The sequence below is a fragment of the Mesoplodon mirus genome, assembly GCF_964341445.2.
Source record: "Mesoplodon mirus genome assembly, chromosome: 3".
Classification (NCBI taxonomy): domain Eukaryota; kingdom Metazoa; phylum Chordata; class Mammalia; order Artiodactyla; family Ziphiidae; genus Mesoplodon; species Mesoplodon mirus.
In genome coordinates this window covers 125,342,775-125,364,483 of record NC_138978.1, presented here as the reverse complement: position 1 = coordinate 125,364,483, position 21,709 = coordinate 125,342,775, and the positions used below count along the sequence as shown (strand labels likewise).

Genomic DNA, 21,709 nt, shown 5'->3' with positions numbered 1-21,709 from the left:
CACACACACACTTTCATTTACATGTATATATTTTTCCACAGTATAATTGGTAGCATATCATATCCACAGTTCTACACCTTGATTTTTTTTTTTAGTTCAACAAAATATCTTGGAGAGGACTTTTTATCAGTTCATAGAGTACACCAACTCTGTGTAATATCCCATTATTTGTAACCATAATTTATTTTATTTATTTATTTTTTCTTCTGTATGCAGGCCTCTCACTGTTGTGGCCTCTCCCGTTGCAGAGCACAGGACCTGGACGCACAGGCTCAGTGGCCGTGGCTCACGGGCCCAGCTGCTCTGCGGCATGTGGGATCTTCCCAGACCGGGGCATGAACCCGTGTCCCCTGCATCGGCAGGCGGACTCTCAACCACTGCACCACCAGGGAAGCCCCATAATTTATTTTAAAATCCCCTCTTGCTATTTCCGATTTTTTGCTTTTATAACAAATTCTTTGCTTACGTAACCTTATGTATGCATTATTTCATACATGTATGGGTTTACCCTTAACATGAATTCTTTGAAGGGAATTTGAGGGTCAAAGCATGTGAATTTTCAAAATTAATGATTTCCACATTTTTCTCCATAGGGATTCTACCTTTATCACACACTATCTTAACATGTGTGTCTGGGTTTATTTCTGAGCTTTCTGTTCTGATCCATTCACACACTTACTCATGCATCAGCACAGTTTTACCTATTATAGCTTTATAATATGTTTTTGTACCTGGAAAGCCACTCCTCTGTCATCACTCATCTCTTCCAGGATTTCTTCTATTCTTGTTTTTCCCCATATTTTAAAATAATAATAGCTAACATGTATTTGGTGTTTACCATGTGCCAAGCACCAGACTCAGCATTTGAAATGTATCTCCTCATCTAATCAACACAAAAATTCTAAGAGGTAGGCACTACTGTTATTTCTATATTTTCCAAAAGAGGAAACTAAGGCACAGAGAGGTTATGGAACTTGCCCCAAATCACACAGCCAGTGACCACTGCAGCTAGAATGTAAACCAAGAGTCTCTACTCTTCACCACTTTGTGATAATGCCTTTTGCAGTATGAGATTTCTTTTGCTATTTTCTAACTTCTTGAATTGAATGCTTAATTAATTTGATTTTCATGATTGATCATCTATTAATGTAAATAAATAAGCCTTTGATTTTCCTCTGAGCACTCTTTTATCTGTATCCCATAAGTTTTGAATATGATAGCTTATCAAGGTGCCTACTTTGCTGTTAAAAATTTGTATTGTAATGTTAAATTTATAGATTAATGTAAGGAGAATTAACATTTTTATGATGTTGAGATTTCCCAACCAAAAACTTTCCAATTGTTTATGATTTTCTTCATATAAAACGTATGTTTTATTATGATTATTCATAGGCATTTTATCTTTTTAAATTATTATTTTAGTGGATATTTTCTTCCACTATGACTTCCAACTGGTTGTTGTTGGAATAGAAAACCATAGTTATCCATATGTATTTATTGGACCTTACTTCTTTAACTAAATTCTTTTACTTCTAATAGCTTTCAGTTTATTTTCATGGGTTTTCCACATAAAAATGTATAAACCATATTAACATTTTGCCTAATACTCATACTTTTTCCCCCACATTTACTGTTAGATTATAGAGATGATAAAAGACACCTTTGTCTTATTCCTGACTTTTAATGAGACTTGAAGATTGGAGATATTGGAATAATGTCCACACTGAGGGTTCATAAAACTACAGAATTTAGAAATAGGAAAAAAAAAACCTACTTAGATAACTGTAATTATCTTCTTTCCAATTTGTTTTATGAAGGTGCTTTTGTATGGTAATTTTCTTTGGGGTCTGACTTGGTAGCATAAACAGCTCTACCTTTAAAATGTGTTTCCTGATATCCAGTTTAAATGCTTCTTTGTTTGATAGTTTAAATATCTTTAAGTTTCTGTTATAAAGGTAACACACATTCCTTAAAGAAAATTTGGAATATAGAGAGAAACGGAGAAAATCAAATGTTTTTTAAGTGAACTGATTGCCTGCACGCACGAACACACACACACACACACACACACACACACACACACACACACGAGGACTCTCAGAATTAAGGACTTGGTCCTGGTAAGATGGAGGAGGGGAGACAAATTGAATTGGAATGTGGAGGAAATTGTTTTCAGAAGAAATTTATTTTTCAGAGTCCAAAAATCTAGCCAGGATAAGCTGATCCTTAGGACTGTTCACTGGGCTGAAATATCCCAAAGATATCTTTGATTCTCTGACCAATTCTCTCCATCTTTTTGCCTGTCTTCTCCCCACCTCTCTGGAGGAAGTCACCCAGCCAGCGAAATAGCCCCACACTCTGAATCTGTGAACCAGGAGGAAACAGGCTTCTTTTGGGGATTGGCTCAAGATTGAAACCAGACCGCTCCCCACCTGAACATCCCCATTCCTGGGCCACTGGTTCACTTCCACCGCCCCACGCTGTGTGTCTACCTGCCTGTTCATCCACATCCACAGCAGTGACCTACCTGGGTCCCCTGAGCTGTTGCTGTTCCTCTCACTCGCCCCGTCTTCCTGGCCATCGGCATTCTGCTGCGTGTGCTGTAGGCTCAGCTTGTGGCAGACCTCGAAGGCCTGCCCCACCGTCCGGACGATTCGCATAGCTTGGCTCTGGGAAGGAGAAAGGAAAGGAGAGAAGGGAGGATGTGGAGACCCTCTATAAGGACACAAGAAGGGCCGAGGTGGGAGAGGATGTGCAAGGGGCATGCAGACAGAAACCCATGAAGCCAGCAAAGAGATGGAAAAACCTCATGTTGTTTGGATGTGCACATACTCACAAAGAAGAATGCAAAGACATTTTCCCTTCCTGAAATACTCCAGAAAATAGAAATTGTCACCACAGTTCTGAAACAATCAGTCAACTGAATGGACAGATAGCAAACATCCCAATTCTGGACTTAGTCCAATTCCGTCTCCCAAGTTTGACAAAAGTGGTTGATATGCTTCACAATTCCTTGCCAACCATTATCAAATGTTCCATGGGTTCATCACACTAACAGTAACTCAGCCATGTTTTTTTTTTTTTTTTTTTCTGCTGCAAGTGGTGGGTTTCCCTGTTGTTCCTGCAGACCAAGTGTTGAGAAGCCATGGTCTAAACAGCAGAACCAGCTGAGGCCTAGAGTCCAAGGTCCCTGGAACACCACTGGCAGCCAACGGTATCTAAGGTGAGCTTCCCAGCCTTGCTCTAAAGATGTCTCACTGGGTCCATTCTTTGGCTACTTCCTTTCTTTCTTTTTTTTTTTCCTTTTCTTTCTTTCTTTTTTCTTGCTATTTAACCTCTTCCTCTAACTGCCCAAGCACTGAGCTTAATCCTAGCTCCCAGTATTCCACTACTAGGACAACAGGAGACAGGACAAAGAGCCTGTTCCTGGAAGGAGTCTCAAGTGGCCCACATAGGCCATGAGGAAAAACCACATGCAAGGTTTTCAGGGCATGGTCTTCTAACTGGATAACTGATTATAATTTGATAATTGGTCTGCTTTCACATTCTTTCAAAGACTCACTGAATGACTTCAGTGAGAGCTATGCAGAGTTTAAGAGCTCAGGCTGGGAAAGCTTAGGTCACTTCTCCTTTTACACCAGTGGTCCCCAAACACTCTGCCACCATAGACTGCACTGCATTTAACTGTGGCTGTCACTCTATGCCTTGAGTCTAAGATTAATTACATCTTGGATGATCTGACTTCAGGTCAGTTGTGACTACCTAATGACACCATCAGTTCACCCAACACATTTACAAAACCCCAAGGTAACATCAGTAGTCAAGTAGAGCTTCTCATCAGCAAACTGATGCAATTATAGACAAACGCAGAGTCCAATGTTTTGATAAGCCTGTAAGGCCTTGTTGAGGATAAACGTATGATTCATTTACACTATTCATAATATTGAAATTAGCTCATATTTCTCCATTACTATCTTCATGGATCCCTAAGGGCCTTGGATCCCATGTATGGAACTACTGCTCTAATTCACTCTCTGCTAGGTGTGAGTCCCCAAGTCACTACCCTTACTATTTCCTCAAGCCTGGCATGACTTCTGTGTTCTCCCTTTCATTTCAGGCCCCAGTATTCACGTTAAGATGAAAAGGCATCTTGGCCAATCGTCATCATTGGCCTACTTCAGATCTCAGTCTACTTCTACTCCTCTTGATGTTCCTCAAACCACTTCCTAGAAGTGACAGTCTTAGTGCTCAAACCTCTCTTCACCCATGATGCAAACTCCAGGGATGTTCTTAACTGATCTCTCACCTGGAACATCCTGACGTGTCTGGATGATGAGAACTTTAAGTGAGGCAGGAAGAGATGAGTAACTTCTGTGGGATCCCCCATCACCCAGTGGTGGATCAGAGCCTCTGTCTTGTACATCCAGCCTTAACTTCCTCCTGTTTACCGAAGGTCAGGCTTAGGCCCCTTCTCACACCACAGGTTTGTACTATCTAAGAGATAACCACTCTGTTTGCACTGGAAGTTGAGGAACAGCAGGCACCTGTCTTAAGCGAGAAGCCCCCACCTTTCTCACTTCCAAAATATATTTTAAAAGTGTCACTTAGAGGGCACAGTCCCTAACCAATCCAGGCGAAGCACATCTTTCACATCTCCTTTGGCAATCAAGCTGTGCTCTGAGGAGGAGGCTGAGCCAGGAAACTCAACCCTCAGGTGAAAAAGAAGATTCTGTTCCACTCAAAAGTGTTCTTCCCCCAGGCCTCCTTAGATCTGTTGTTACTTATTCTCTTTATGAGAATAAGAGCAGACTGCCTGTGGTTAATCTTTTACAGCAAAGCTTACTACCAGTTTACCAAACCTTAGAGATGCTATATTCTACCCACCAAATATAGCCAGTGTCCATTACACAGAGCCTTTCCCCTTTCCCTTCTTCTGACTTTCAGAAATTTTGCTCTCTTACACATCTTTACAAGAGGCAGAAAAGGACCAATTTGGGAGGTCTAGAAATAAAATATGGTTAAGTCTAAATGATATGTAGAGATTCCATATTTAATTCCATTACTTCCTTATCTTCCATAAATTAACCCAGATAAATCATACTGCATAAGTATCTGCAAAGGCTGAGTTAGTCTTTTCCCAATTGTATTATTACCAGAGTACAGATCCAGTTTCCCTCTTAAAAATATATACTCACACAGAAAATTCCAAATTTACTACCACATCCATTGCTACAAAATCTCAGGTTCTCCTAAGGAGGACATGTTACAAATCCCCCCAACTCTGTAAGTCACAGATACTTCCCTTAACTAACTTTTAAGATAATATTAAAAAATGAAAGGGACTCAAGTGTCCCTGAGTCTAAGGAATTAACAGGGGAAAGGACAGGATCTCTAAACTTCTCTTTGGAAGGAAACACTCCGATTTAAGTATGAGGATATAGTTGGCGGGAAATGACTTTTCAGAGGACCTGCATTTCTCATGCATCACACACTGACAGTGGATGATGGGATACACTCAGGACTGAGCATCTGCAGAACCTGGAACCCAGCTCAAATCTCTATTCTGCCACCTTCATCAAGGACAAATGTATGACACACACCCACCGGTTTCAACCAACTATTTACAAGCCCAAAACGGTCGTAAGGAAGTGGCTGGTCTTAATGCTTAATATTTGTACCCTCCGTGTCTCATTTTCACATTTTAGTACATTTACTAGGACAAGCAATTGACCCTCACCTCTATCTGATTCCCCTGAAAAAGTAGAAAATGCAGACTTAGGGTTCACTGGTCCTGACTTCCCTATGTTAGAAATGACTCCCACCTCCCTGGCCTCCCATTTCCTTCCTAGCCCCCTTTACCAGAGCTGTTCTGCAGAACATCTCTGTAACTTCAATGGAAAAGTGAATCACTGATGTTTATAGCCTCTCCTCCACCACACAGAGGAATAAATATATGGCTAACATATATGAGAGCACCTCCCACAGTGCTTGGCATATACCAAGTGCTCAAGAAATATTTTATTCTGAATATGGAATTCACTGCACCAAAGGGGAATTAAGACATAAAACAAACAGTAGTTCAGGAAAGGCTAGGCTTACTTTATCAATAATAGAAACGTGAAGACATGAAGGGAACTGCCTCTTATGTAGGTATGTTAGCATCAAAAGGGCTAAAGCCAACATCTCTCTGTCCCCATAGCAACAGAGAAGAACTGGGCCAAATCATCTTTGGTCTGAGCTGATATGAAGGTTTCTGCTGTGAGGAAACTGTTGAGTAAGAGTTCTAGATTGGCACATTCAGTGCTAAATGATTTCATTTTGATTTATCCTTCACTCCTGTTTAATGTGAAGGCTGTATTTCCATTCACAGTAAAAGGACACAGTAGCATGTTTTATGAAGAGCTCTCTGCTCTTGAAAACATATCAAGCTACCCTATCTGCTTTACAGAATGATTATATATATGTAAAAGAACAGCCCTTCCCACTCACCACTCTAGCAGTTAGAAGAGGCTGGGTGGCTCCTACTTCTCTCACAAATGGCTATGTGATTCAGAGGGCCCTTGACCTTTCAGGCTTCCCTTCCTTCACCAGTAAAAAGTCTACTTTTAGAAGATTCTATATAAGGACCTTGTTGGGGAATATTACTTGAAGGTGGCTAGGAGGGCCAGCCTGCACCTGGCAGGGGCTGTCCCTCCCCCCTCACTGGTGCCATCTTCTCCCTGCATGGTCATGCTGGCCCCTGCCTGCCAGGCCTACCCCACGTGGTAACTGGGCCTTCCGGCCTTCTAAGAAAGAACACTGATTCTGCCTGCACCTCGGAATGCAGGAATCACGCATGCTGGAACTTATTTTAATAAACCATAACTAACTCAAGAGAGAGAAGCTTAAAGAAGAACCCATTCCATCGGGCCCCACTGGCATCACGAAGCAGGTGCTCATACCTCCTGACCTTTGCAAATCAAACTGGGGCTTTAAAGGTGTGAAGATAGCCAGGTATGAAGCAGAGCAAATAATTAGCATGTTGGGAAGGCAGCCTTTTCCAGCTCCGGGATATGGTCATTCTCTGGAATTTACTAGGTTTTTAATTTTTTTAATTTTTAATTTTTATTTATTTATCTATCTATCTAGATATTATTTATGGCTGCGTTGGGTCTTTGTTGCTGCGTGCGGGCTTTCTCTAGTTGCGGCGAGCAGGGGAGTCATCAGATAAGTAAGGAAAGTGAATAGAAGAAGCTCAAAATACAAGGTGTACATGATGATGAAGAAGACGATGATGACAATGACAGAGAATGAAGAGAAGACTGGGGGCACACTTCTTACAAGTAAGTGTCTTTCTTAGTCCACTTAGCCTTTCTTAGTGTAAACTTAGCTTTCTACTCCAGTGTACATCCCCCTCCTCCACCACCCTGTATCTCCTGGGAACTTGAGATTTATCTGCCAAGTGCTTCTGAATTCTAAGGAACTGCAGCCCAGTAAGTCAGTTCTAGGACAACTCACAGGTTTATAATTCTTTTCATCTACCACAGCAAGAAAGTACAGTGCCCCTCTCTTGTCCTTAACCAGCACAGAATCTCAACAAAAATAGAGCTGAAGGTCACGTTTCTTTAAATGTGTTTTTTGAACCTTAGTAAAAGATTTAAGCTTATACCTACCAAATGATCTCAATCTATAGAATCTGCAATGCTGAAGCAAGAAAATATATCTGGAATTCTACATAGAGGAAGAACCAACAAACTAAGCCTCTGAAATGGGAGATGGATTAGGTTTCTGTCTAACAGGTTCTTTAATGGCCTTGATCATATAATTTGATCAAGGCAATGCCTTGGACACTAGAATATTGCTACTATGGGGAAAGTTTAGTTTCAAAGTGGGTATGACTTTCAACATTGACAGGAGATAGTGGACCTTACAATTTCCAATGGACTGCTGGGTTTTCCCTTGTACTCTGCTAGTCCATGAGCCACAGTACCATAGAGAAAAGAAGGTCAAGTTATAACCTTAATACTGTCAGTAACCAGCTAGGTGAACATGGGCAAGTTAATTCACTTTTCCAGGTACTGATTTCCTCTCCATTAACAGAGAGGTTTGGACTAGATCAGTTCTGAGACTTACGATTTCTCTATTTTTGACTTCCCAACCCAACCCCACCTCAACATTTAAGATATAAAAACGAGGTTGCTTCCCTAAATTTAGGACCTATCTCTCCTCCATTTCTTGAGCTTGGCCAGGAAAGTGACTTATTCTTTAGCACATGACTGACATCATCATTCAAAATCCATTGCAAGCTCTTAAGGACAGGTACATTTCTCCACTGTGGCCCCTAATCTGATGGTGACAGCTTTATGGAGGAAATGATTTCTCCTAACCCAAACCAACTGAGCTGTGATTGCAGGCAGAACAATTTCATGAAGATAATGGGGAGATTCCTGTGGTTCCTGTTAATCACCAACACTTCATGCACTGATGCGCTAAGAAGTACAGTCACACTTAATCAGGGCACACAGCTACATCCTCCTGGGGCTGGGAGAAAATGACAGGAGCGGGACAGCTACTCCACTGGAGGGGTCAAGAGACCACACAGACGCTCCACAGGAGTCAAAAGGCCTTGCAAACGAATACTGTCATTATATCCCCTAAGGAGGAGAAACAGGAAAGCCGTGTTATTAGGAAATGTCTCCAGTGCTCTGGGCAAGGAAAAGACCCTCTCCTACCCTTCCTTTCTGACACTAGTCTGAATAGTGCTGGGATCTCCCCCCCACAATCCTGGTGATCCTTCCCAGTCACACAAAACTTGTTTCCTGAAGACCACCTCACTCCACATACAAAAAACAGCATTCCCGAGATGCCTTTCATCTTATTTGGTGGCTGGAGAAACTCAAATCCAGAGAGGCTCATGTATCTCTTATGAACTTTGTGTAACAGAGTTAAGTGGCCAAAGCTCCGGACTAGGAAGCAGGAAGCTAGGTTTTTATCTCAGTGGCAATGTTGACTCACTGTGCGACCAATGGTAATTTACATCCCTGGACCCTTTCTTTCTCTCACTGTAAAATAGAGTCAATATTGACCAAACAAAGATACTAAGAGAAAAAAAGGAAAATCTATGTCAAAGAGACTTGGGCCATTCAGAGTTGAGGAGCTCTTCATACCCCAGTAACAATTACAGTAGAATCCGGTTACAAGTAGGTCTTGGAGAACAAAGCTACTCCTCAGTTATGCAACTTCCTGATGAAGATAATATAATGCAGTGGTTAAAAAGATGAGCTCCAGAGTCAGACTTTCTGGGTTCATTTCTGACTCCACCACTCATTATGAATTATGTCCCTTAAGTCTCCATTTTCCCATCCATAAGATGAAGAGCATGACAGTACCTACATCTCACAGGGCTGCTGAGGGAATGAAGTAAGATAATTCATATAAAGAGTCTAGAAGAGTCATGAGCACATAGCAAGTAACCAAAATTGATTGGATATCATTTGACTTAATATAAGGCTAAAACTTGGAAAATCTAGACTAACAGATGAATAGTTGGTAGTATGTTATCTTCCTGTAATATTCTGCTATCTAACTTCTGATGAAAGCCCAACTGAAAAAAAATCAGCTCAAGATTAAAGTCCCCAAGATGAGAACCACATTGGCTATATAGGTAACTAAAGGAAGATCCATAGGTATAGAATAACAACTGTGCTGGGAGCGAGGTATAGGGAGGTCCTCTACCAGGCAACTTGAGACACCTGACCCATGTTCTCTCCCAACAGAAGGGACAATCCTGTTCCCCATGGTGAACTGTAAAGTAAGGATGACCCACATGAGAAGCCCGTCATGGGAAATGTGCCATGAGTACCCACTCAGGACATGATGTGACATGAACAGCAAGAACCAAGCCTTGACATAGCAAGGAGCTCATACAAGGTTTTTCTACGCTATAATCAACACGAGGGCTCTGGAGAACACCCAGGTCTGCTGGCTTCCAGTCAAGAGACCACCATACTGACCTCCAACAACCCAGAAACATCCCTGCAAGACACTTATACTCAGAGTATTTAGCCCTTTCCCCCTCACCTCTTAAGTATTCCTATCATGTGCCAATTAAAACTCCTTCCCAGGCTAACTATTATCTCTCCAAACCAGAAGGGCTTTACAAGAAAGTAAATCACCAGGTCTAGAGACTAACCAGGATAAGCGTGCAAAATCTTGCAGACGTGTTCCCCACCCCTCCCCAACTGTGCTTCCTTTGCTGAACGATTAATTCACTTCTCTTTCCTGGCTTGGAAACTAGCCCTTCCACCTATAGTTCAGCGGCAATGGGGCACACAGCCCAGGCTGTCTGGAAACAATTCCTTCAGCTGCATGGCTACAGGCCAGCAAAGGGCCTGAGAACCAGCTCTGAAGAGTTACAGTCTCAGTAGGTGAGAGTAAAAGGGATATAGAAAATAAAAGAGCCAGAGATCAGGATTAGCTCTGAGAGCTATGAAACATGGAAAACACTGATATGATAGGGAACCAGATGACTACTCCTTTGTCACTGGGTAAGAAGAACTTAATTCTGTCCTTCGCTTCAAGATCAAAGTTCCAATGGGCATTGTTCTTAGACTCAGGTTTTGGCAGAAGAACTGGACGACCCCACTGACTTTGCATTGCTACACTAGATTGGATGGCAAAGCAAATATTACCATTTCCTTTACCTAGGTTTCCTGCTCAAAATCCTTTTGTTCTGCATGTCTCCCTGATTCTAGCCAAAGCCTATTCATGGGACCTTGGGCAAGTCATTTAATCTCTCTGAGCCTCAATTTAAATTTACTTACTGTAAAATTGGGCATGAAAATTACCTGTCTTCTTCATGTAGGCTTTTGCAAGGATCAAGTAAGATTAAATATTAAAACACTTTGTAAATTAAAATGTGCCATTTGTAACTTTAATAAATTCCAAGGTCCACACGGTCCAGTCTCTGGACAAAACTAAAGTCAGATGTAAAGTGGAACACTCAAAATAAATTAAAGGGAATCCTAGTCTTTAGTTGTATCTGTCAAAGACCATTACAGACGATCCAATTCATAAGTCTCAGGAATACTTTGTATTTCCTTTCTTCTCCTCCCTAGATCCACTACACCTCAAAGCCACACAAGTGCTTTTCACTCTCCCAAGCCCTAAATTCTCATCTCCAGCCCCTCTGGTTTTTCTTTCTCTCCCTCTCCTTCCTACTCTTTCTATCAGTTCTTTAATATGCAGCGCAACTTCACCCCACTTTCACTTTTTTCCTCTCAACTGTACTATTATCTAAAAGTGAAATCTGGCAACTTGCCCCTTTTTCCTTCTACCTTTCCAGTTCTAGCTCTTTCCATCCAATTCCATGATTTGCATTAAAAAGCTTGGGAATAGGTGGGTAAGGGCACAAATCTCCTTAGAGGAAGAGGCTAAATCAGCAAAGTATAATTCTCTTTATGGAGCTAGGGTGGGGGACAGGACATATATAATAGTAAATCTTGACCCTGTCACGTTTTTATTCTTATTATCCCCACTTGGCAAGGTACCTACAAATCTATTAAAGATGTCTTACGGCATAAGATGCATTAAGGTATCACTTAGCATCAAAGAAGGGACAAGCAGGAGAGCATTTGGAAGGAGTCCTCATAGAAAGCCAGAGTTAGTGGTTTGTGTCTAGAATGGTTGGGACCTTACCATTCCACACCTGTAAGGGACCTTTCAGACACAAATAGTGTTTTCCAAAGTCACCTCTATAGTAAAGTAGTTCCCAGGATATTAACACTGATACATGGAAAAAATATGATTCCATGGCCAATTCAGTTTGAGAAATGCTGCGTTAAAGGGATTTCTCTGACTTTAGGACTTCCCAGCACATTTAAATTGAATAATTTTAACATGAAACATTTTGGATGGTAAATGTTTTACAGGATACATTTTAAGAAATGCTGGTTTTGACTCTCCTCCTCATTTTATAGACAAGGAAACTGAGATCCATGGGGGATACTGACCCTCATAACATCATTCAGAGTTCCGGGGGAGAAGAGGGGCTAGAGCCCATGTTTCCAAACCCCAGTTTTGTGTGTTAGTCTCCTGGAGGAATGATAGAGAGGAAGCATGCCTCTACAGAATTGCAAAAGTTGCATTTACTCAAGCATCAAGGTTACTATACATCAAGGATGGTTACAAAATAATCATCCAGGACAACCAACATCACAAAATCTAACTAGATCCCACGTCACGTTTGTAGGCCACTGAACAGTATACAGAATTATGATGAAGGGTCACCTTAGCTAGCGGCCATCTTCTTTTCTACCACACGTCAAGGTGAGCACCACTCCTGGAGCTGTCTGCCTGCTCCTGTTGCAGAGCCCTTAACCAATGGTCAAGATCTCTCCAGTTGTTCGCATAAAACTAAGTACAAAGCTCAAATGAAACTAAAAGAGAATTGCATTATATAGAAGCAATGACAGACTAGTGAGAGAGTTCCCCTATATCTTGCACTAAAATAGCTACCTCCAAATCTTGCCTCTCTATCAACAGGGAGATGGGTCAATGTTAGGGGCACTCTGGTTCCATCAGAGGAAAATAAGAGATGACAGCCCCTTTACCTTCTTCTTGGATTTAAAGACGTTACACCTGAAGATATTGCTGGCACCATCTCGAGCGATATAGCTGAAGATCTTCAAGTCTTGGGAATCGTGAGAGACGTAGAAGATCCTACAGGAAGAACAACAGAAAAATGCACTGAAAATGGCATTAAGTTCAAATCTCCAATGAGGAAACCTCTGTTTGAGGACACTCTACAGACAGGGCTCACTCAAGTCAAGTCCTTAGAGAAAGCTTTCTTCCTATGAAAGCCACAATGCAGGAGGCACTTTCCATGGGCTCCACAAACACTGACATTCCAGTGAGTGACCTCCAGATGTGAAAGGGTGGACACAGGTAGGACAAGGACCCCATGCTATCACTAGTAAATCTGTCCTGGCAACTTGTATGTTAGAAGGAAAAAACCATTCCCATCCTTATCAGAGCAATAAATCTGCATCTACCAGGGAAATGTGGGGAGGTTTCCTAATACCTGTTCACAGTTACCTCCAAATGAGGAGACTTAGGGAACCAGCAATGCTAACCACATTGGGAGACACTCTGTTTCATTATTGTAGGTCCCTCGGTGATAGTGACTTCACTTTCTGTCCCATTCCATCAAGTCCACAGCTTCCATGTATTCATTCCATCAGTCAACCAATCCCCCTGAGTGCACACCATGGGCCAGGCACTATCCCAGCAGCCAGAGGAACAAGCAACAGAACATATAAAGCCCCTGAATTCATGGAGCTCATATTCAGGAGATATCAATAAACAAATAGAAAATGAGTGCCATGAAGAAAAATAAGGGACAGAACATGACAGAGCTGCTATTTTAGACAGGGTGGTTAGCAGGAAGGCCTCAAAGAGAGGCAAAGACCTAATGATGTGAGGGTGCCAGTCACCGGACTACGTGGGCAAAAGCAGTGCAGGAAATGGGAACAGCAAGTTTCAAAGACAGGTGGTGTTTATAAGGTGCTCTAAGCATTCAAGGAATGGCCAGAAGGTCAGCGTGGCTCAAGTCAAGGGAGTGTGGTCAGTGACAGGGTCAGAGAAGCAATCAAAGGCCAGAACACAGGAGACCTTGAAGGTCAGGGGTCGTACTCCAAGTGAGACAAGAAGCCGTTAGAGGCTTCTGAGCAGAGGATTGACTTCCTGATGCTTTAGACTAAAGAATCCCTCTGGCTGCTGTGGGTGGGTGGTGGGGGTAGAGGCAGAGGAAAGGTCAGGAAAAGGGGAGAATTATAAGCAAGGCCCTAATGGCTGACTCTTAGGTGGCCCTAGGACAGGGTACCACCAGAACCACCAAGTCTGAGTGCTGTCAACATGGGGCAGGGGAGGGGAGTATCAGGGATACATCAGAGGAACTGATTTGAGCATTGAGGAGAGTGTTGCTCTTGATAAACACCCTGGGGACATATCATTTCCCCCCCAGAATCTTTTCCTCAATGAAAACACAACTTTTCCACCCCAGGATTTCACAGACCTGGTATGTCTGAGTCAGTCTTTCTGTGCAGCACAGAGAGAACAGGATTTAGAGTCATATCCACAACTGTGCCCCTTACCATAAGGTAAGCCAGGGAACCCTCAGAGGCTCAGTTTTCTTATCTGTAAAATGGGACTTTTAATAGTAACACCTTGCGGTGTTATTGGGAAGATGAAACGAGTAAAGTGTCTTTTACTTCTCCTTACCGATATCGCCTCTAAGTAGCCTTTTTACTGAGATTCTTACCAAGGACGCCCAGAAGTCTGAGAGGGACTTTCAAAACAGAAGTGATACAGAGAGGAGAACAATCCCTGGAAGAAATCCAAGTTCACCCTGGGGACCAAAGCTTCTCTGCTGAACTCTGCTAAAAGTCATTTCACTTCATCTCACGTGTCCACCAACTCTGAACGATGCTGAAATAGAGGTTATTACATTTGTTTAACATGGCTTCTAAGAAAGCTAATCTAACATTATCAGGCCCGCACCACAGAGTACCCGATCCTTCTAATGACGCCAAAGTGTCCTCCTAACATGGAAGGGACAAGCCAACAACTGCACCTCAGCATCTCCTGCCTTAGCTCCAGGCCCACCCAGCCAGTCTTTCTGGACACACACTCCTGATCTTCTCTCAAGCTTCAAATTCATCACGTTCCCCAACTAAATTAATCATCTCCCCTGTAATTCTCAGACAAACATGGCCTTCCTTCTCCCAAGCCCTCTCTCTATGAGGGGCGCCATGTCCACTCAAGCCAGAAACCTGGGCAACACCTTTGACTCCTTCCTCCCTTGTTCTCCAATATCTGTCACTCATGACCAAGTTCTCTGCAGCCCACCTCCTTGACATGGCTCTGAAATATACTTTTTCCTTCAGTTCCACAGTACTGCCTTAGTCCACAGGTCCTACTGTTCACCTGGAATTTTGCAACTCACCTAGTGTCTCTCTGCTTCCTACCTCACCTACTGCCAAACCACTCTCTATATTGCTAGCAAAGTGGTATTTTTGAAAACACAAACTATATCCTAGTATTTCCTTCTAAAAACCATCCAAAGGTTTCCTACTGCCCTCAGACCAAGTCCAAACTCCTCAGCATGGAGTATCTATGTTTCTGCTTTCATCTCTCTCCAGAAGCCTGACCTACATAGCCCTTCAGAACCAGGTGCATACATCTGCCTGCCTTTGCAACTGCTGTGACACCTCTGGCATCCTTGAAGACTTGATTCAGAGAAGCGTTCCCTGCCCACCCTGCCCCCAAGTCTGAGTTGCTGAATGCCCCTGGGTTCACCTTTACCATAGCACGTTATCTCATACTATGATGTTTATTTTTATATTTATTTTTATTTTTTCGGAATTTAATTGTTTTATACAGCAGGTTCTTATTAGTTATCTATTTTATACATATTACTGTATATATGTCAATCCCAATCTCCCAATTCATCCCACCACCACCCCTCCCCTTTCCCTCGCTGGTGTCCATATGTTTGTTCTCTACATCTGTGTCCCTACTTCTGCCTTGCAAACTGGTTCGTCTGTACCATTTTTCTAGATTCCACATATATGCGTTAATATACGATATTTGTTTTCCTCTTTCTGACTTACTTCACTCTGTATGACAGTCTCTAGGTCCATCCACGTCTCTACAAATGACCCATTTTCATTCTTTTTTAGGGCTGAGTAATATTCCATTCTATATATGTACCAAATCTTCTTTATCCATTCATCTGTCAATGGGCATTTAGGTTGCTTCCATGACCTGGCTATTGTAAATAGTGCTGCAATGAACACTGGGGTGCATGTGTCTTTTGGAATTATGGTTTTCTCTGGGTATATGCCCAGTAGTGGGATTGCTGGGTCGTATGGTAATTCTATTTTTAGTTTTTTAAGAAACCTCCATACTGTCCTCCATAGTGGCTGGATCAATTTTCATTCCCACCAACAGTGCAAGAGGGTTCCCTTTTCTCCACACCCTCTCCAGCATTTGTTGTTTGTAGATTTTCGGATGATGCCCATTCTAACCGGTGTGAGGTGATACTTCATTGTAGTTTTGATTTGCATTTCTCTAATAATTAGTGATGTTGAGCAGATTTTCATGTGGCTCTTGGCCATCTGTATGTCTTCTTTGGAGAGATGTCTATCTAGGTTTTCTGCCCATTTTTGGACTGGGCTCTTTGTTTTTTTAATATTGAGCTACATGAGCTGTTTATATATTTAGGAGATTAATCCTTTGCCCATTGATTTGCTTGCAAATATTTTCTCCCATTCTGAGGGTTGCCTTTTTGTCTTGTTTATAGTTTCCTTTGCTGTGAAAAAGCTTTTATGTTTCATTAGGTCCCATTTGTTTATTTTTGTTTTTATTTCCATTACTCTAAGAGGTGGGTCAAAAAAGATCTTGCTGTGATTTATGTCACAGAGTGTTCTTCCTGTTTTCCTCTAAGAGTTTTATAGTGTCCAGTCTTACATTTAGGTCTTCAATCCATTTTGAGTTTATTTTTGTGTATGGTGTTAGGGAATATTCTAATTTCATTCTTTTAAATTTAGCTGTTCAGAGTTCCCAGCACCACGTATTGAAGAGACTGTCTTTTCTCCACTGTATATCTTTGCCTACTTGGTCATACATTAGTTGACCATAGTTGCATGGGCTTATCTCTGGGCTTTCTATACTGTTCCATTGATGTATATATTTCTGTTTTTGAGCCAGCACCATACTGTCTTGATTACTGTAGCTTTGTAGTATAGTCTGAAGTCTGGGAGCCTGATTCCTCCAGCTCTGTTTTTCTTTCTCAAGATTCCTTTGACTATTCAGGGTCTTTTGTGTTTCCATACAAATTGTGAAATTTTGTGTTCTACTTCTGTGAAAAATGCCATTGGAAGTTTGATAGGGATTGCATTGAATCTGTAGACTGCTTTGGGTAGTATAGTCATTTTCACAATATTAATTCTTCCAATCCAAGAATATGGTATATCTCTCCATCTCTTTGTATCATATTTGATTTCTTTCATCAGTGTCTTATAGATTTCTAAGTACAGCTCTTTTACCGCCTTAGGTAGCTTTATTCCTAGGTATTTTATTCTTTTTGTTGCAATGGTGAATGGGATTATTTCCTTAATTTCTCTTTCTGATCTTTTGGTGTCTGTGTATAGGAATGCAAGAGATTTCTGTGCATTAATTTTGTATCCTGCAACTTTACCAAATTCACTGATTAGCTCTAGTATTTTCTGGTGGCATCTTTAGGATTATCTATGTATAGTATCATGTCATCTGCAAACAGTGACAGTTTTAATTCTTCTTTTCCAATTTGTATTCCTTTTATTTCTTTTTCTTCTCTGACTGCCGTGGCTAGGACTTCCAAAACTATGTTAAATAATAGTGGCGAGAGTGGACACCCTTGTCTTGTTCCTGATCTTAGAGGAAATGCTTTCAGTTTTTCACCATGGAGAATGATGTTTGCTGTGGGTTTGTCATATATAGCCTTTATGATGTTGAGGTAGCTTCCCTCTATGCCCACTTTCTGGAGATTTTTTTAAATCATAAATGGGTGTTGAATTTTGTCAAAAGCTTTTTCTGTATCTATTGGGATGATCATATGGCTTTTATTTTTCAATTTGTTAATATGGGGTATCACATCGACTGATTTGCATATAGTGAAGAATCCCTGCATCCCTGGGATAAATACCACTTGATCATGGTGCATGACCCTTTTAATGTGTTGTTGGATTCTGTTTGCTAGTATTTTGTTGAGGATTTTTGCATCTATATTCATCAGTGATATTGGTCTGTAATTTTCTTTTTTGTAGTATCTTTGTCTGGTTTTGGTATCAGGGTAATGGTGGCCTCGTAGAATGAGTTTGGGAGTGTCCCTTCCTCTGCAATTTTCTGGGAGAGTTTGAGAAGGATGGGTGTTAGCTCTTCTCTAAATGTTTGAAAGAATTCACCTGTGAAACCATCTGGTCCTGGACTTTTGTTTGTTGGAAGATTTTTAATCAAGCTTTCAACTTCATTACTTGTGATTGGTCTGTTCATATTTTCTGTTTCTTCCTGGTTCAGTCTTGGAAGATTATACCTTTTCAAGAATTTGTCCATTTCTTCCAGGTTGTCCATGTTAGTGGCACAGAGCTGCTTGTAGTAGTCTCTAATGATGCTTTCTATTTCTGCAGTGTCCATTGTAACTTCTCCTTTTTCATTTCTTATTTTATTGATTTGAGTCCTCTCTCTCTTTTTCTTGATGAGTCTGGCTAAAGGTTTATCAATTTTGTTTATCTTCTCAAAGAACCAGCTTTTAGTTTTATTGATCTTTGCTATTATTTTCTTTGTTTCTATTTCATTTATTTCTGCTCTGATCTTTATGAATTCTTTCTTTCTACTAACTTTGGGTTTTGTTTGTTCTTCTTTCTCTAGTTCCTTTAGGTGTAAGGTTAGATTGTTTATTTTAGATTTTTCTTGTTTCTTGAGGTAGGATTGTATTGCTATAAACTTCCCTCTAAGAACTGCTTTTACTGCATCCCATAGGTTTGGGATCATCATGTTTTCATTATCAATTGTGTCTAGGTATTTTTTGATTTCCTCTTTGATTTCTTCAGTGATCTCTTGGTTATTTAGTAACATATTGTTTAGCCTCCATGTTTTTGTGTTTTATACATTTTTTCCCCATAATTGATTCCTAATCTCATAGTGTTGTGGTCAGAAAAGATGCTTGATGTGATTTCAATTTTTTAAAATTTACTGAGGCTTGATTTGTGACCCAAGATGTGATCTATCCTGCATAATATTCCGTGTGCACTTGAGAAGAAAGTGTAATCTGCTGTTTTCGGAAGGAATGTCCTATAAATATCAACTAAATCCATCTGGTCTATTGTGTCATTTAAAGCTTGTGTTTCCTTATTAATTTTCTGTCTGGATGATCTGTCCATTGGTGTAAGTGAAGTGTTAAAGTCCCCCATTGTTATTGTGTTACTGCCGATTTCCTCTTTTATAGCTGTTAGCATTTGCCTTATGTATTGAGGTGCTCCTATGTTGGGTGCATATATATTTATAATTGTTATATCTTCTTCTTGGATTGATCCCTTGATCATTATGTAGTGTCCTTCCTTGTCTCTTGTAACATTCTTTATTTTAAAGCCTATTTTATCTGATATGAGTATTGCTACTCCAGCTTTCTTTTCATTTCCATTTGCATGGAATATCTTTTTCCATCCCCTCACTTTCAGTCTGTATGTGTCCCTAGGTCTGAAGTGGGTCTCTTGTAGATAGCATATAGATGGGTCTTGTTTTTGTATCCAACCAGCGAGCTTCTGTCTTTTGGTTGGAGCATTTAATCCATTCACATTTAAGGTAGTTATCGATATGTATATTCCTATGACCATTTTCTTCATTGTTTTGGGTTTGCTTTTGTAGGTCTTTTCTTGTCTTGTGTTTCCCACTTAGAGAAGTTCCTTTAGCATTTGCTGTAGAGCTGGTTTGGTGGTGCTGAATTCTCTTAGCTTTTGCTTATCTGTAAAGCTTTTGATTTCTCCATCAAATCTGAATGAGATCCTTGCCGGGTAGAGTAATCTTGGTTGTAGGTTCTTCCCTCTCATCGCTTTAAATATATTGTGCCACTCCTTTCTGGCTTATAGAGTTTCTGATGAGAAATCAGCTGTTAACCTTATGGGAGTTCCCTTGTATGTTATTTGTCACTTTTCCCTGTTGCCTTTAATAATTTTTCTTTGTCCTTAATTTTTGTCAATTTGATTACTATATGTCTTGGCATGTTTCTCCTTGTGTTTATTCTGTCTGGGACTCTCTGTGCTTCCTGGACTTGGGTAGCTACTTCCTTTCCCGTGTTAGGGAAGTTTTTGACTATAAGCTCTTCAAATATTTTCTCAGGTCCTTTCTCTCTCTCTTCTCCTCCTGGGACCCCTATAATGCAAAAGTTGGTGCGTTTTCTTTTGTCCCAGAGGTCTCTTAGGCTGTCTTCATTTCTTTTCATTCCTTTTCCTTTATTCTGTTCCATGGCAGTGAATTCCACCATTCTGTCTTCCAGGTCACTTCTCTGTTCTTCTGCCTCAGTTATGCTGTTATTGATTCCTTCTAGTGTATTTTTCATTTCAGTTATTGTACTGTTCATCTCTGTTTGTTCTTTAATTCTTCTAGGTGTTTGTCCTTTAATTTTTCTAGGTCTTTGTTAAACATTTCTTGCATCTTCTCGAACCTTGCCTCCATTCTTTTTCTGAGGTCCTAGATCATCTTCACTCTTTATTCTGATTTTTTTTTTTTCTGGAAGGTTGCCGATCTCCACTTCATATAATTGTTTTTCTGGGGTTCTATCTTGTTCCTTCAAGAGGTACATAGCGCTCTGCTTTTTGTCTTTCTTTCTGTGAATGTAGTTTTCGTTCCACAGGCTGCAGGACTGTACTACTTCTTGCTTCTGCTGTCTGCCCTCTGGTGGATGAGGTTATCTAAGAGGCTTGTGCAAGCCTCCTGATCGGAGTGACTGGTGTTGGGTAGAGCTAGGTGTTGCTCTGGTGGGCAGAGCTCAGTAAAACTTTAATCCACTTTTCAGCTGATGTGTGGGACTGAGTTCCCTCCCTGTTGATTGTTTGGCCTGAGGTGACCCAGCACTGGAGGCTACAGGCTCTTTGTTGGGGTTAATGGTGGACTCTGGGAGGGCTCACACTAAGGAGTGCTTCCCAGATCTTCTGCTGCCAGTGTCCTTGTCCCCACAATGAGCCACAGCCACCTCCTGCCTCTGCAGGAGACCCTCCACCACTAGCATGTATGTCTGGTTCAGTCTCCTATGGGGTCACTGCTCCTTCCCCCTGGGTTCCAGTGCACACACTACTTTATGTGTGCCCTCCAAGAGTGGAGTCTCTGTTTCCCCCAGTCCTGTCGAAGTCCTGCAATCAAATCCTGCTAGGCTTCAAAGTATAATTCTCGGAATTCCTCCTCCCGTTGCCAGACCCCCAGGTTCGGAAGCCTGACGTGGATCTCAGAACCTTCACTCCAGTGGGTGGACTTCTGTGGTATAAGTGTTCTCCAGCTTGTGAGTCACCCACCCAGCGGTTATGGGATTTGATTTTATTGTGGTTGCGCCCCCCTACCAACTCATTGCAGCTTCTCCTTTGTCTTTGGATGTGGGGTATCTTTTTTAGTGACTTCCGGTGTCTTTCTGTCGATGACTGTTCAGCAGTTAGTTGTGATTCCGGTGCTCTCACAAGAGGGAGTGAGCGCACACTCTTCTACTTCTCCATCTTGAACCAATACTCACTATGATGTTTATACTGAAGCTTCTTGAAGCAACAAGGGCCACATCTTGGTATTCCAGTGCCAGCACTGTGATTGGCACATAGGAGGTTCCTAATGCCTGCTTAGGAGGGAGGGGGGCGTCCTTGCTGTCATTAATAAGCACCCATAATGTGCTCTGCCTGGCTATTCATTTTCCCCACCCCCAGACAGAAGTGAGGTCCTGTTAGTTCAGATGCATCACACATAAAACTCCTTTGATTTTTGAGTTTTTCATTTATTATTAGGTAATACCCTAAGGACTGAGAACTAGATTTAAAACCGATGGAGCAGATATGAAGGCAGACTGGCATGCCAACAAGACACAGAGACATGGAAGGCACTCAGGGATGGCAGCAAGCTAGGGTTAACTTTACCTTGGTAGACAAAGCACCTTTTC

At 41.4% G+C, this 21,709-nt stretch overlaps 1 protein-coding gene across 6 annotated transcripts in view; it reads right to left on the bottom strand.

Annotated features, from left to right (window-relative positions):
- LOC309799486 (uncharacterized protein C1orf226 homolog) overlaps positions 1 to 21,709 on the bottom strand; it is a 315,687-nt gene that overhangs the window by 38,539 nt on the left and 255,439 nt on the right. For all 6 annotated transcript variants that reach the window (XM_082612703.1, XM_082612704.1, XM_082612705.1 and 3 more), the window contains 2 exons: positions 12,591 to 12,699; positions 2,528 to 2,669 (listed from right to left, as the gene is read on the bottom strand). In XM_082612703.1, coding sequence (XP_082468829.1) covers positions 2,528 to 2,669; positions 12,591 to 12,699 — 251 coding nt within the window. The remainder of the gene's footprint in view (positions 1 to 2,527; positions 2,670 to 12,590; positions 12,700 to 21,709) is intronic.